Here is a 10,270-nt window from a genome sequence, read left to right as displayed (position 1 = left end):
GTCCTGACCTCAACCCGACAGAACCCCTTTGGGATGAATTAGAGCGGAGACTGTGAGCCAGGCCTTCTCATCCAACATCAGTGTCTGACCTCACAAATGTGCTTCTGGAAGGATGGTCAAAAATTCCCATAAACACACTCCTAACCCTGTGGAAAGCCTTCCCAGAAGAGCTGAAGCTGTTATAGCTGCAAAGGGTGGGCCGACATCATATTAAACCCTATGGACTAAGAATGGGATGTCACTCAAGTTCATATGCGTGTGAAGGCAGATGAGTGAATACTTTTGGAAATATAGTGTGTATATATATATATATATATATATATATATATATATATACTGCATAGAATATTTGTCAAAACGTGTTTTAATAATAATTCATAAAACAGTGCAGTAATTATAAATAAAATAAACATACATCGTTCATATTTATTCGCAGACCATTTAATAATTGAACAGTAATTTGTTAAACAAATCGATATAAATAGATCATAACAAGCGTATTAATCCCGGCGCCGTGTGCAGAGGAGGAGCGTTGTTGCCATGGTGATTAAACACGGCATGTGCGCCTGCGCGGCGCCGGAGCAGCCGAGTGGGATCTTTGTTTGGAGTTCAGAGGCGAAGCCAAACAGCCCGGCTGCCGTTCAGAGTCGCCGACGTTACCTTCTGTAAACCTTTACGGGCAGCGCTGAGGACATTATACGACGACACATATAACAAAACCGCGCTAGTCTGGACCCTAACAGCCTTTTATACGCGCTTTGAAACTTCAGCTTTGTGTTTTTAACGCACTTTGAGTAGAGGTGGGTGGTAAACACAGGCTAGCTAGCTAGTTAGTTACCTGCTATTTTACTCCTACTCGAGCCTCCTCGCTCTCTTCTCCTTTACCTCCTAATTATCTCCTCTGTGTCAGCTGGTTCAGCTGCTGGGCTGCTTTGCTGTTGTTGGCTCCCCTCACTCTGCAGCCTTAGCGTTTTGTTTTAGACCCAGGGAAAGAAAGGCGATAGATGCGGACCGTGTCCGCGAGTAAGCGCTGCGCTGCCGTTCTTTAGGGAGCTCCGACCTGAAGTTGGCCTCGTTTGGCTTTAGGGTTTAAGAAGCTTTCCTTCAGGATGGTTCTAGGCTGCCTTGCCCAGCTCAGCGCACGATGACAGTGAGGTGGTTTTGCTAGCAAGCCTTTTGGCTCAGGGATGATGAGTACAGCAGCTTGCTGTTGGGGTGAAAGGCAGCCCAGGCAGAGCCGCGGAAGAAGAGGGCAGCGACGTTACGACGAAACCTCAACGTCTTAGGATCTGATCTGGGGGTTTTAAACGTTTCCCGCTGATGGAGACCGTCGGAAAGTTCCAGTTTAGCCGGAAAGACTTGATAGGACACGGTGCCTTCGCGGTGGTGTTCAAAGGAAGACACAAAGAGGTACAGAGAGTTGAATGTGGGATACTTTATTCTGCTGTTCGCCAGCTTTTTGTTCGACTTGTCCCGCTCCACCTTAAATAGCGCGTGGTAAGCGCTCCAGCATTTAAGGTGGAACGGGAAATTCGAACAAGCAGCCGACGAATCGTGAGCTAAACGAGCGCGGATGATCTAATGTAACAGGCTGTTTCATCAGAATGATGTGTTGCCGTCTCTGAGAGGCTGACATCACCTTTATTTCTTTCTACGCGAGTTTAAGATGGCATGAGGAAAGTGCGCAAGGCTCATTTTGTTCCCTACTCGACAGAAACACGATCTCGAGGTCGCCGTGAAGTGCATAAATAAGAAGAATTTGGCCAAGTCACAGTCGCTCTTGGGGAAAGAGATCAAAATATTAAAGGTGGGCCTTTAATTTTGTTGCTGTCTTTGCTCGCTGGCTGTCTTTAATGCTCAACAACATCCTTACCGTGCCCCTTTTTTGTCGTTCTGCCAGGAGCTGAAACATGAGAACATCGTGGGTTTACTGGACTTTCAGGTACGTCAGCTCAGCTCAGCACAAATGTGAAACATTTGAAAAGACCCAAAGCAAAAGTGAGCGCTGGTTCGGCTGGAGGGGAGTTTTATTGGAGAATTAGCGTCGTGGTTGAAGAAACGGTGAAGCCCTGCGCTCACATGGCCCATTGTTGATGTTTGGCTCGGATCGGCGCCTCTGATTGGCTCAAGATTAGCTCCGCCCGATGACGTAGCGGCCCAGCTCCGGGAAGTTCAGCAGAACTTGGGAACGTGGAGGTTCCTGCACATGCAGAAATCTGACGTACACCCTTAAAAAAGATGGTTCTTCAAGGGCTCTTTAGCACAGACAGTGGTTCTGTATGGAACGAAGAAATCTCTAAGAACCACCTACGTCCTCTAAAGGTGAAATGGTTCTTCTGATGGGTGGAGAATGTGTTATAGAACCTTTTTGAAAATGGTTCCGCATAGCACCGAAAAAGGGTTCTTCTGCTGTACACACGCTTGACATCGTAACGACAGCAGAATGCTTTTTGGTGCTATAGAGAGCCATTTTCAGAAAGGTTCTATGTAGAACCACATACACCCGCAAGTGTGCAGATGGTTCTTTGAGTGTTCCTGGTTCCATATAGAACCAGTGTCTTTACTAAATCATTACGACATGGAATAAATGAAAATACTGTGCACTGAAACATTGAAATAATTTGATATTTCAAGGAAAACAGGTATTATAGTAACAAATATAGCTGTGGCTCCCGATATTGCGCGTATATGTGTTCACTCACCTATCAGACATATATGTATGGTCCAGGTATTAAGCATGTATTTTGAAATATATGCCCAGCCCTTTATGATATGCATTTATAGCCGTATATCAGATGTCTTTATGGGTGTCTTAACCCTTTAAATGGCCAGGAACTGTCGGTGCGCCTAAAGTTTTATCAGACGCTTCTAGAACCTAAAAATATCTCAGCCAGTTTGCATTAAAGTCTCTGTAGTTACTGAATAATAAGCTAAGCCTTAGTATGTAAAAAGCCTGGGGTTTTTAGGGGTTAAGTTAAATGAGTAGTGGGTATATTTATAGCTGTAAATTTAAATGTAAAAAATTCAGCTTGAATGTCTAAAATCTAGGCTAAAAGTCAGATTTTAAAACACCTCTCACTTTAAATAAAGACAAAACCTAAGACATAAGATGTTCATGCTGGTGACCCACAGCTCAGGATTATTGTTCATGTCTCAACATGCTGTTCAGTTCAAGATTTGCCAGTTGTTACATCAGCAGTGACAACATCACAAGTCGAACTTTCACTCTGACTATTTCAGTAGGCTTGGGTTAGTCTGCCTGCTAGATCTCCTATTAATAATTTGCACATTGCTGATTTCAGTGGTTGTTGTCCTGCGCCTTTTGTTACAATGAGCCGTTGTGAGAGACCTTGATAGCTTGCCAAATGGGTAAGGTCTGACACCTGTGGCCTGTTTGTGATTCATTTCCCCCACAGGCAGAAAACAGTTCTCAACTGACCGACTCTTAGCATTTGCATACAGGGCTTTGATGTTGACTAAGCTGGTGTGAATAGAGAACAGGAGGCACAGGCAAGCCGTTAATTTCGTGACAGATGGCAGACAGTGATACGTCTCAGGTGGCCTATCAAGTCCAGCGTTTTAGCCTGTAGAGGTGTAGAATTGTTACCTTATGCTATGCATTCAGTTAAGATCACGTTATTATTTATGTAAAATTTTCTAATGACATAGTTACAACATTGAATTACACTTGCATTGGTCAACATTCTGTATCGACACCATCAAGCCTGCGCTTGAAACCTTTTCCACTTTTCAGTATCACAAAATGACAAAAACGTGGCAAAGCCATGGCAAAGGCTTTAAGGACGTTTCAAAAAGACTGTGTACACATGACTAACTTTTCCTCTGATTCAAATCAGGATAAAACACCTTCCCTTCCACTTAGAAACACGATTACATGTTTAGAATCCACATTTCAACAGGATTTCTCCACCTGTTTGTTTCAATAGGCTATAAATGAGACATAATTAAGGGGGGCATCCACTCATTTTCCAAATGTACTGTATAATTAAATGGATAAGAAGTAAACGAAGACATTCAGATTGTTTTAACATGAAATGTGTCATTTTAGACAAACTTGCTGACTCAGAAGTGTCGTCTGCAGTGGTAGTAATGGGAACCAGACGTCCACCTCAAAAAGCTCCCTCTCAGAATTTTATGACATGAAATGTTATGAATACTGACATTGTATCAACATTACATATAAAATTGTATCAACATTACATATAAACATTGTATCAACATTACATATAAAACCTCAGAGCTTTTTGGCTGGTCTTGGACACCAAAGCATGTTTGGAATTCGCTTTTAAAGTTAATTTAGTGGTAAATTTAATCCAGTGGTAACTGCAGTCTCTAAGGGTTAAGTGTTCACTTGTATCTGGCTGTTGTCTTCAGATCTAAGAGGGTGGCTTGATTCCCTTCGAGAGTCCTGTGTGCATCAGAGCCAGATTACATTACAAAGGGACAACTGGTTATAACCTTATTCTCTGTCCTTAGAGTAAACTCGCAGAAATCACCGAGAGCAGGCAAACTTGCCCCTCCTTTCCCACTCCTGACAAACACTTTGGCTTTTCCCGAAATGCCTGAACATAATACGAGGTTTATACCTGCTGTACCAGCAGGAACATGCTTTCTCAAATCGCCCTACATAATGCAGCCGCTTCCAGTAGCGTATACACACAGGACAGGTAGTTATTACTCTATTGGCTGTGGTAGTACTGTGTTGGCTGTGGGCGCTGGTGTCTGGGCTGGTCAGAGGGAGTAAATTGATTCTCTCAGCAGACAGACGCCAAGCTGGACCTGCCTGACCGCAGTGTTATACACACCAGGTGGCTGCTTGCAGGCTTGGGTCGCGCAGAACAAAAGCTAAAATAAGCCAAACAAGGCCTCAGTCAGCAGAAACTCTTCCCTGCTGCCACCCATGCAAAACTGAACTGTTTCTGGTTCCACTGAGAGACGTGGGCTGAGTCATTTAACGTACAGCCTGGTTTATTGGATAGGCTTTTACTTTATGGGCAAGCTTGTGCGAGTAGACACACTGGAAGGCACGTCTGTGCTTGCAGGTTGATGACTTATTTATTATGGTAGTTGTTCTCAGGGCTGATCTGAGTGTCATCTGTGCGAGTAGTGCAGTGTTCAGTGAAGTTATTTTTGCTCTGAGTGCTCTAAAGCCCCAATAAGGGGATCTGCTTCCAAACAGCGGTAATGTTCCTTACTAATGTGTGCTATGTGTGCATGCACCATGCTTTCTGTTTATTATTAGAGCGACTCAGAAGCTGAAGCTAGCTGTTAAAACGACCTTACTTGCTAGAGCCTACTGTTGGAACCATCACAGAGCTCCTCGTAGGGTAAAGGTACCTGTTAGAGCACCTCAGAACTAATCCTAGCCACAGGTAACTGTTAGAACTAACATGTAATCCTAGTTCGAGGTACACAGAGTTTATCCTGGCTAGAACTAACTCTTAGGACTAACTCTGACTTAATCCTGACTAGAACTAATTTTTAGAACTAATAATTAATCCTAGAAAGAAATAACTGTTATGACTCATGTTAATTTGCTAGCAAATCATAGCTCACGCTCATTTTAAGGGGTAACTCGGGGCTAGTCTTAACTTGAACTGACTGTTAGAGCTAACCCAAAGCTTATCATAGCTAACTAATACTTTATCCTAGCCAGAGCTGAATTTTAGAACAATGAACACTTAATCCAAGCTAGAACTTACAATAAAGCTAACTCGAACCTAGTACTATCTAGAACTAAGAGTTAAAGCTAGCTCAGACCTAGTAGTAGATAGAACTAACAGTTAAAGCCACCTCAGACCTAGAACTAGCTAGAACTAACAGAAAAGCTAGCTCAGACCTAGTACTAGCTAGAACTAACAGTAAAGCTAGCTCAGACCTAGTCCTAAATAGAACTAACAGTTAAAGCTATCTCAGACCTCGAACTAACAGTAAAGCCACCTCAGACCTAGTCTTAGCTAGAACTAACAATAAAGCTAGCTCAGACCTAGTCCTAGCTAGAACTAACAGTAAAGCTAGCTCAGACCTAGTACTAGCTAGAACTAACAGTAAAGCTACCTCAAACCTAGTCATAAATAGAACTAACAGTTAAAGCTATGTCAGACCTCGAACTAACAGTAAAGCCACCTCAGACCTAGTCTTAGCTAGAACTAACAGTAAAGCCACCTCAGACCTAGTCCTAGCTAGAACTAACAGTAAAGCTAGCTCAGACCTAGAACTAACAGTAAAGCCCCCTCAGACCTAGAACTAACTAGAACTAACAGTAAAGCTAGCTCAGACCTAGTCCTAGCTAGAACTAACAGTAAAGCTAGCTCAGACCTAGAACTAGCTAGAACTAACAGTAAAGCTAGCTCAGAAGTAGTACTAGCTAGAACTAACAGTAAAGCTAGCTCAGACCTAGTCCTAGATAGAACTAACAGTTAAAGCTACATCAGACCTAGTACTAGCTAGAACTAACAGTAAAGCTACCTCAGACCTAGTACTAGCTAGAACTAACAGTAAAGCTAGCTCAGACCTAGTCCTAAATAGAACAGTTAAAGCTATGTCAGACCTCAAACTAACAGTAAAGCCACCTCAGACCTAGTCCTAGCTAGAACTAACAGTAAAGCTAGCTCAGACCTAGTTCTAGCTAGAACTAACAGTAAAGCTAGCTCAGACCTAGTACTAGCTAGAACTAACAATAAAGCTAGCTCAGACCTAGTACTAGCTAGAACTAACAGTAAAGCTAGCTCAGACCTGGTACTAGCTAGAACTAACAGTAAAGCTAGCTCAGACCTAGTCCTAAATAGAACTAACAGTTAAAGCTATGTCAGACCTCGAACTAACAGTAAAGCCACCTCAGACCTAGTCTTAGCTAGAACTAACAGTAAAGCCACCTCAGACCTAGTCCTAGCTAGAACTAACAGTAAAGCCACCTCAGACCTAGTCTTAGCTAGAATTAACAGTAAAGCCACCTCAGACCTAGTTCTAACTAGAACTAACAATAAAGCTAGCTCAGACCTAGTCCTAGCTAGAACTAACAGTAAAGCTAGCTCAGACCTAGTACTAGCTAGAACTAACAGTAAAGCTAGCTCAAACCTAGTCATAAATAGAACTGACAGTAAAGCTAGCTCAGACCTAGAACTAGCTAGAACTAACAGTAAAGCTAGCTCAGACCTAGTACTAGCTAGAAATAACAGTAAAGCTAGCTCAGACCTAGAACTAACAGTAAAGCCCCCTCAGACCTAGAACTAGCTAGAACTAACAGTAAAGCTAGCTCAGACCTAGTCCTAGCTAGAACTAACAGTAAAGCTAGCTCAGACCTAGTACTAGCTAGAACTAACAGTAAAGCTAGCTCAGACCTAGTCCTAAATAGAACTAACAGTTAAAGCTATGTCAGACCTCGAACTAACAGTAAAGCCACCTCAGACCTAGTCTTAGCTAGAACTAACAGTAAAGCCACCTCAGACCTAGTCCTAGCTAGAACTAACAATAAAGCTAGCTCAGACCTAGTCCTAGCTAGAACTAACAGTAAAGCCAGCTCAGACCTAGTCCTAGATAGAACTAACAGTAAAGCCAGCTCAGGCCTAGTCCTAGCTAGAACTAACAGTAAAGCCACCTCAGACCTAGTCCTAGCTAGAACTAACAGTAAAGCCAGCTCAGACCTAGTCCTAGCTAGAACTAACAGTAAAGCCAGCTCAGACCTAGTCCTAGCTAGAACTAACAGTAAAGCTAGCTAAGACGTAGTCCTAGCTAGAACTAACAGTAAAGCCAGCTCAGACCTAGTCCTAGCTAGAACTAACAGTAAAGCTAGCTAAGACCTAGTCCTAGCTAGAACTAACAGTAAAGCTAGCTCAGACCTAGTCCTAGATAGAACTAACAGTAAAGCCAGCTCAGGCCTAGTCCTAGCTAGAACTAACAGTAAAGCCAGCTCAGACCTAGTCCTAGCTAGAACTAACAGTAAAGCCAGCTCAGACCTAGTCCTAGCTAGAACTAACAGTAAAGCTAGCTAAGACGTAGTCCTAGCTAGAACTAACAGTAAAGCTAGCTCAGACCTAGTCCTAGATAGAACTAACAGTAAAGCTAGCTCAGACCTAGTCCTAGCTAGAACTAACAGTAAAGCTAGCTCAGACCTAGTACTAGCTAGAACTAACAGTAAAGCCAGCTCAGACCTAGTCCTAGCTAGAACTAACAGTAAAGCCACCTCAGACCTAGTCCTAGCTAGAACTAACAGTAAAGCCACCTCAGACCTAGTCCTAGCTAGAACTAACAATAAAGCTAGCTCAGACCTAGTCCTAGCTAGAACTAACAGTAAAGCCAGCTCAGACCTAGTCCTAGATAGAACTAACAGTAAAGCCAGCTCAGACCTAGCCCTAGCTTGAACTAACAGTAAAGCCAGCTCAGACCTAGTCCTAGATAGAACTAACAGTAAAGCCAGCTCAGACCTAGTCCTAGCTAGAACTAACAGTAAAGCCAGCTCAGACCTAGTCCTAGCTAGAACTAACAGTAAAGCTAGCTCAGACCTAGTCCTAAATAGAACTAACAGTAAAGCCACCTCAGACCTAGTCCTAGCTAGAACTAACAGTAAAGCCACCTCAGACCTAGTCCTAGCTAGAACTAACAGTAAAGCTAGCTCAGACCTAGTCCTAAATAGAACTAACAGTAAAGCCACCTCAGACCTAGTCCTAGCTAGAACTAACAGTAAAGCCAGCTCAGACCTAGTCCTAGTCAGAGACGACTGTTAGAGCTAACTCCGAGCTAATCCTTGTGTAGTTGTTTCAGCAGTTGTCAACTGCTTTGGAAACAGTGAGAAATGTGAGCTTTCTCTGCTGGCCCCAAATGAGTTTCCTTCATAGAATAAGGAAAATAATAATAATAATAATAATAATAATAATAACAATGGAAGCAGATCCTTTATTTGGGCTTTAGACCACTCACTCTTATTTATAGAGATAAGTGATAAAGTTTATCAGTAATAGTATTCATTTAAAGTCGTGTGAGACAGAATAAGACACAGGTCTAGTTAAAAAGATAAATACCAACAGGTTTTACGGTGTAGGCGCATAATCACGGCAAGAGGCCTCCCCACATTTCCTGTGTTTTATGGAAGGTATTTGCCAGTATCTGCATAGCATGAACAGAATAGTTTAATTTACCTTAACATTGTGATGGTTTTTTGGAAAGTAGGCCCTGGTTTGATTCAATATTTATTTGTTTTCAACAGCCAAAAATAACTATATATCCACCCAGTGTTTTGACTGGCGATGTTGTTGAATCTAACCGCCTCTCCGCCCATGCAAGAGTGTGTCGTCTGCCGTCAGCTGGGCAGTTTGGCGTGTCCTGTTCCTGCCATGTCAGTGGAAACAAGCCTGGCCTGGCTGGACTCTTGCCAATGGCAGCAGCACAGCCCTGCTAAGCTCTGGCTTCTGTGACTCGTGTTGCGTAATAACTGGGCCAAACCGCTGTGGTGGATTCATACAGAATGCAATCATCTTAGCACTGAGACAGTGTTGGAAAATTGTCTGAAAAACAAGGCACTTCTAGGGCTGTAAATCCCACGGTCTAACAGCAGTTTGATTCAAATAGAAAGCAGTTTAACTTGTTGAATAGTGAGGTGAGGTGTCTATTATGTTTACAGTACTGTTCATAGAAAAAGATCAGGTTTTAAAGCCAGTGCCAGTGCTTTGTGTTCACAGCCAGTGTTTGAGTGTCTGCTGAGTCACTGGCTGGGACTAAAGCTCTCTCTCTTGTGCCAAATGTTGTGCTGTGAAGGCTACATGGCAAGAATAAGGATTTTTCTGTAGATATCATGTGTAACACTGTGCTTCTCCATCTGTGGGGAGAGCGTAGAGGACATTAACTTCCTGTAATATTCTTTGTCTCTGCTTTTGTAAACAGGAAATTTCGGGATGTGTCTACCTCGTCATGGAAGTAAGTATATTAAAACACGACATATCACAGTGCTTTTCAGCAAATCGCTCGACACTCAAACCAGTGTACAAATAGTGTTTGATAGCCTCTTAAACTGACGCACTTCTTCATGTTCTTCATAACTGTCCTATTTCATAAGCTCCATTCAGAAGCTGGGCGTCGTGTGAGGCTGTAGCTCTTCTCTCCAGTCTAATAGACGGTGACGTCATTTTAAACCCTTATGATAAAAGAAGCTGAACTCAGTTTGTCTTTCTACTGAAAGTCGACCCGTTTTTCCCCAAATCTGGGCTCTAAACTATAAACAGACGGCGTCTCTTCAGTGATCTGCTCTGGAAACATC

At 42.8% G+C, this 10,270-nt stretch overlaps 1 protein-coding gene across 1 annotated transcript in view; it reads left to right on the top strand.

The window, feature by feature from the left end:
• Positions 1-585: 585 nt before the first annotated feature.
• The window catches only part of ulk1a (unc-51 like autophagy activating kinase 1a), a 37,487-nt gene continuing 27,802 nt past the window's right edge, over positions 586-10,270 (top strand). The window contains exons 1-4 of the mRNA XM_037536193.1: positions 586-1,410; positions 1,715-1,807; positions 1,901-1,942; positions 9,898-9,930. Of these exons, the coding sequence (XP_037392090.1) occupies positions 1,321-1,410; positions 1,715-1,807; positions 1,901-1,942; positions 9,898-9,930 (258 nt within the window). The 5' untranslated portion in view covers positions 586-1,320. The remainder of the gene's footprint in view (positions 1,411-1,714; positions 1,808-1,900; positions 1,943-9,897; positions 9,931-10,270) is intronic.

The sequence above is a fragment of the Pygocentrus nattereri genome, chromosome 29 (assembly GCF_015220715.1).
Source record: "Pygocentrus nattereri isolate fPygNat1 chromosome 29, fPygNat1.pri, whole genome shotgun sequence".
Classification (NCBI taxonomy): domain Eukaryota; kingdom Metazoa; phylum Chordata; class Actinopteri; order Characiformes; family Serrasalmidae; genus Pygocentrus; species Pygocentrus nattereri.
The sequence above is the reverse complement of the archived record's forward strand: the minus strand, read 5'-3'. Positions and strand labels throughout refer to the sequence as shown.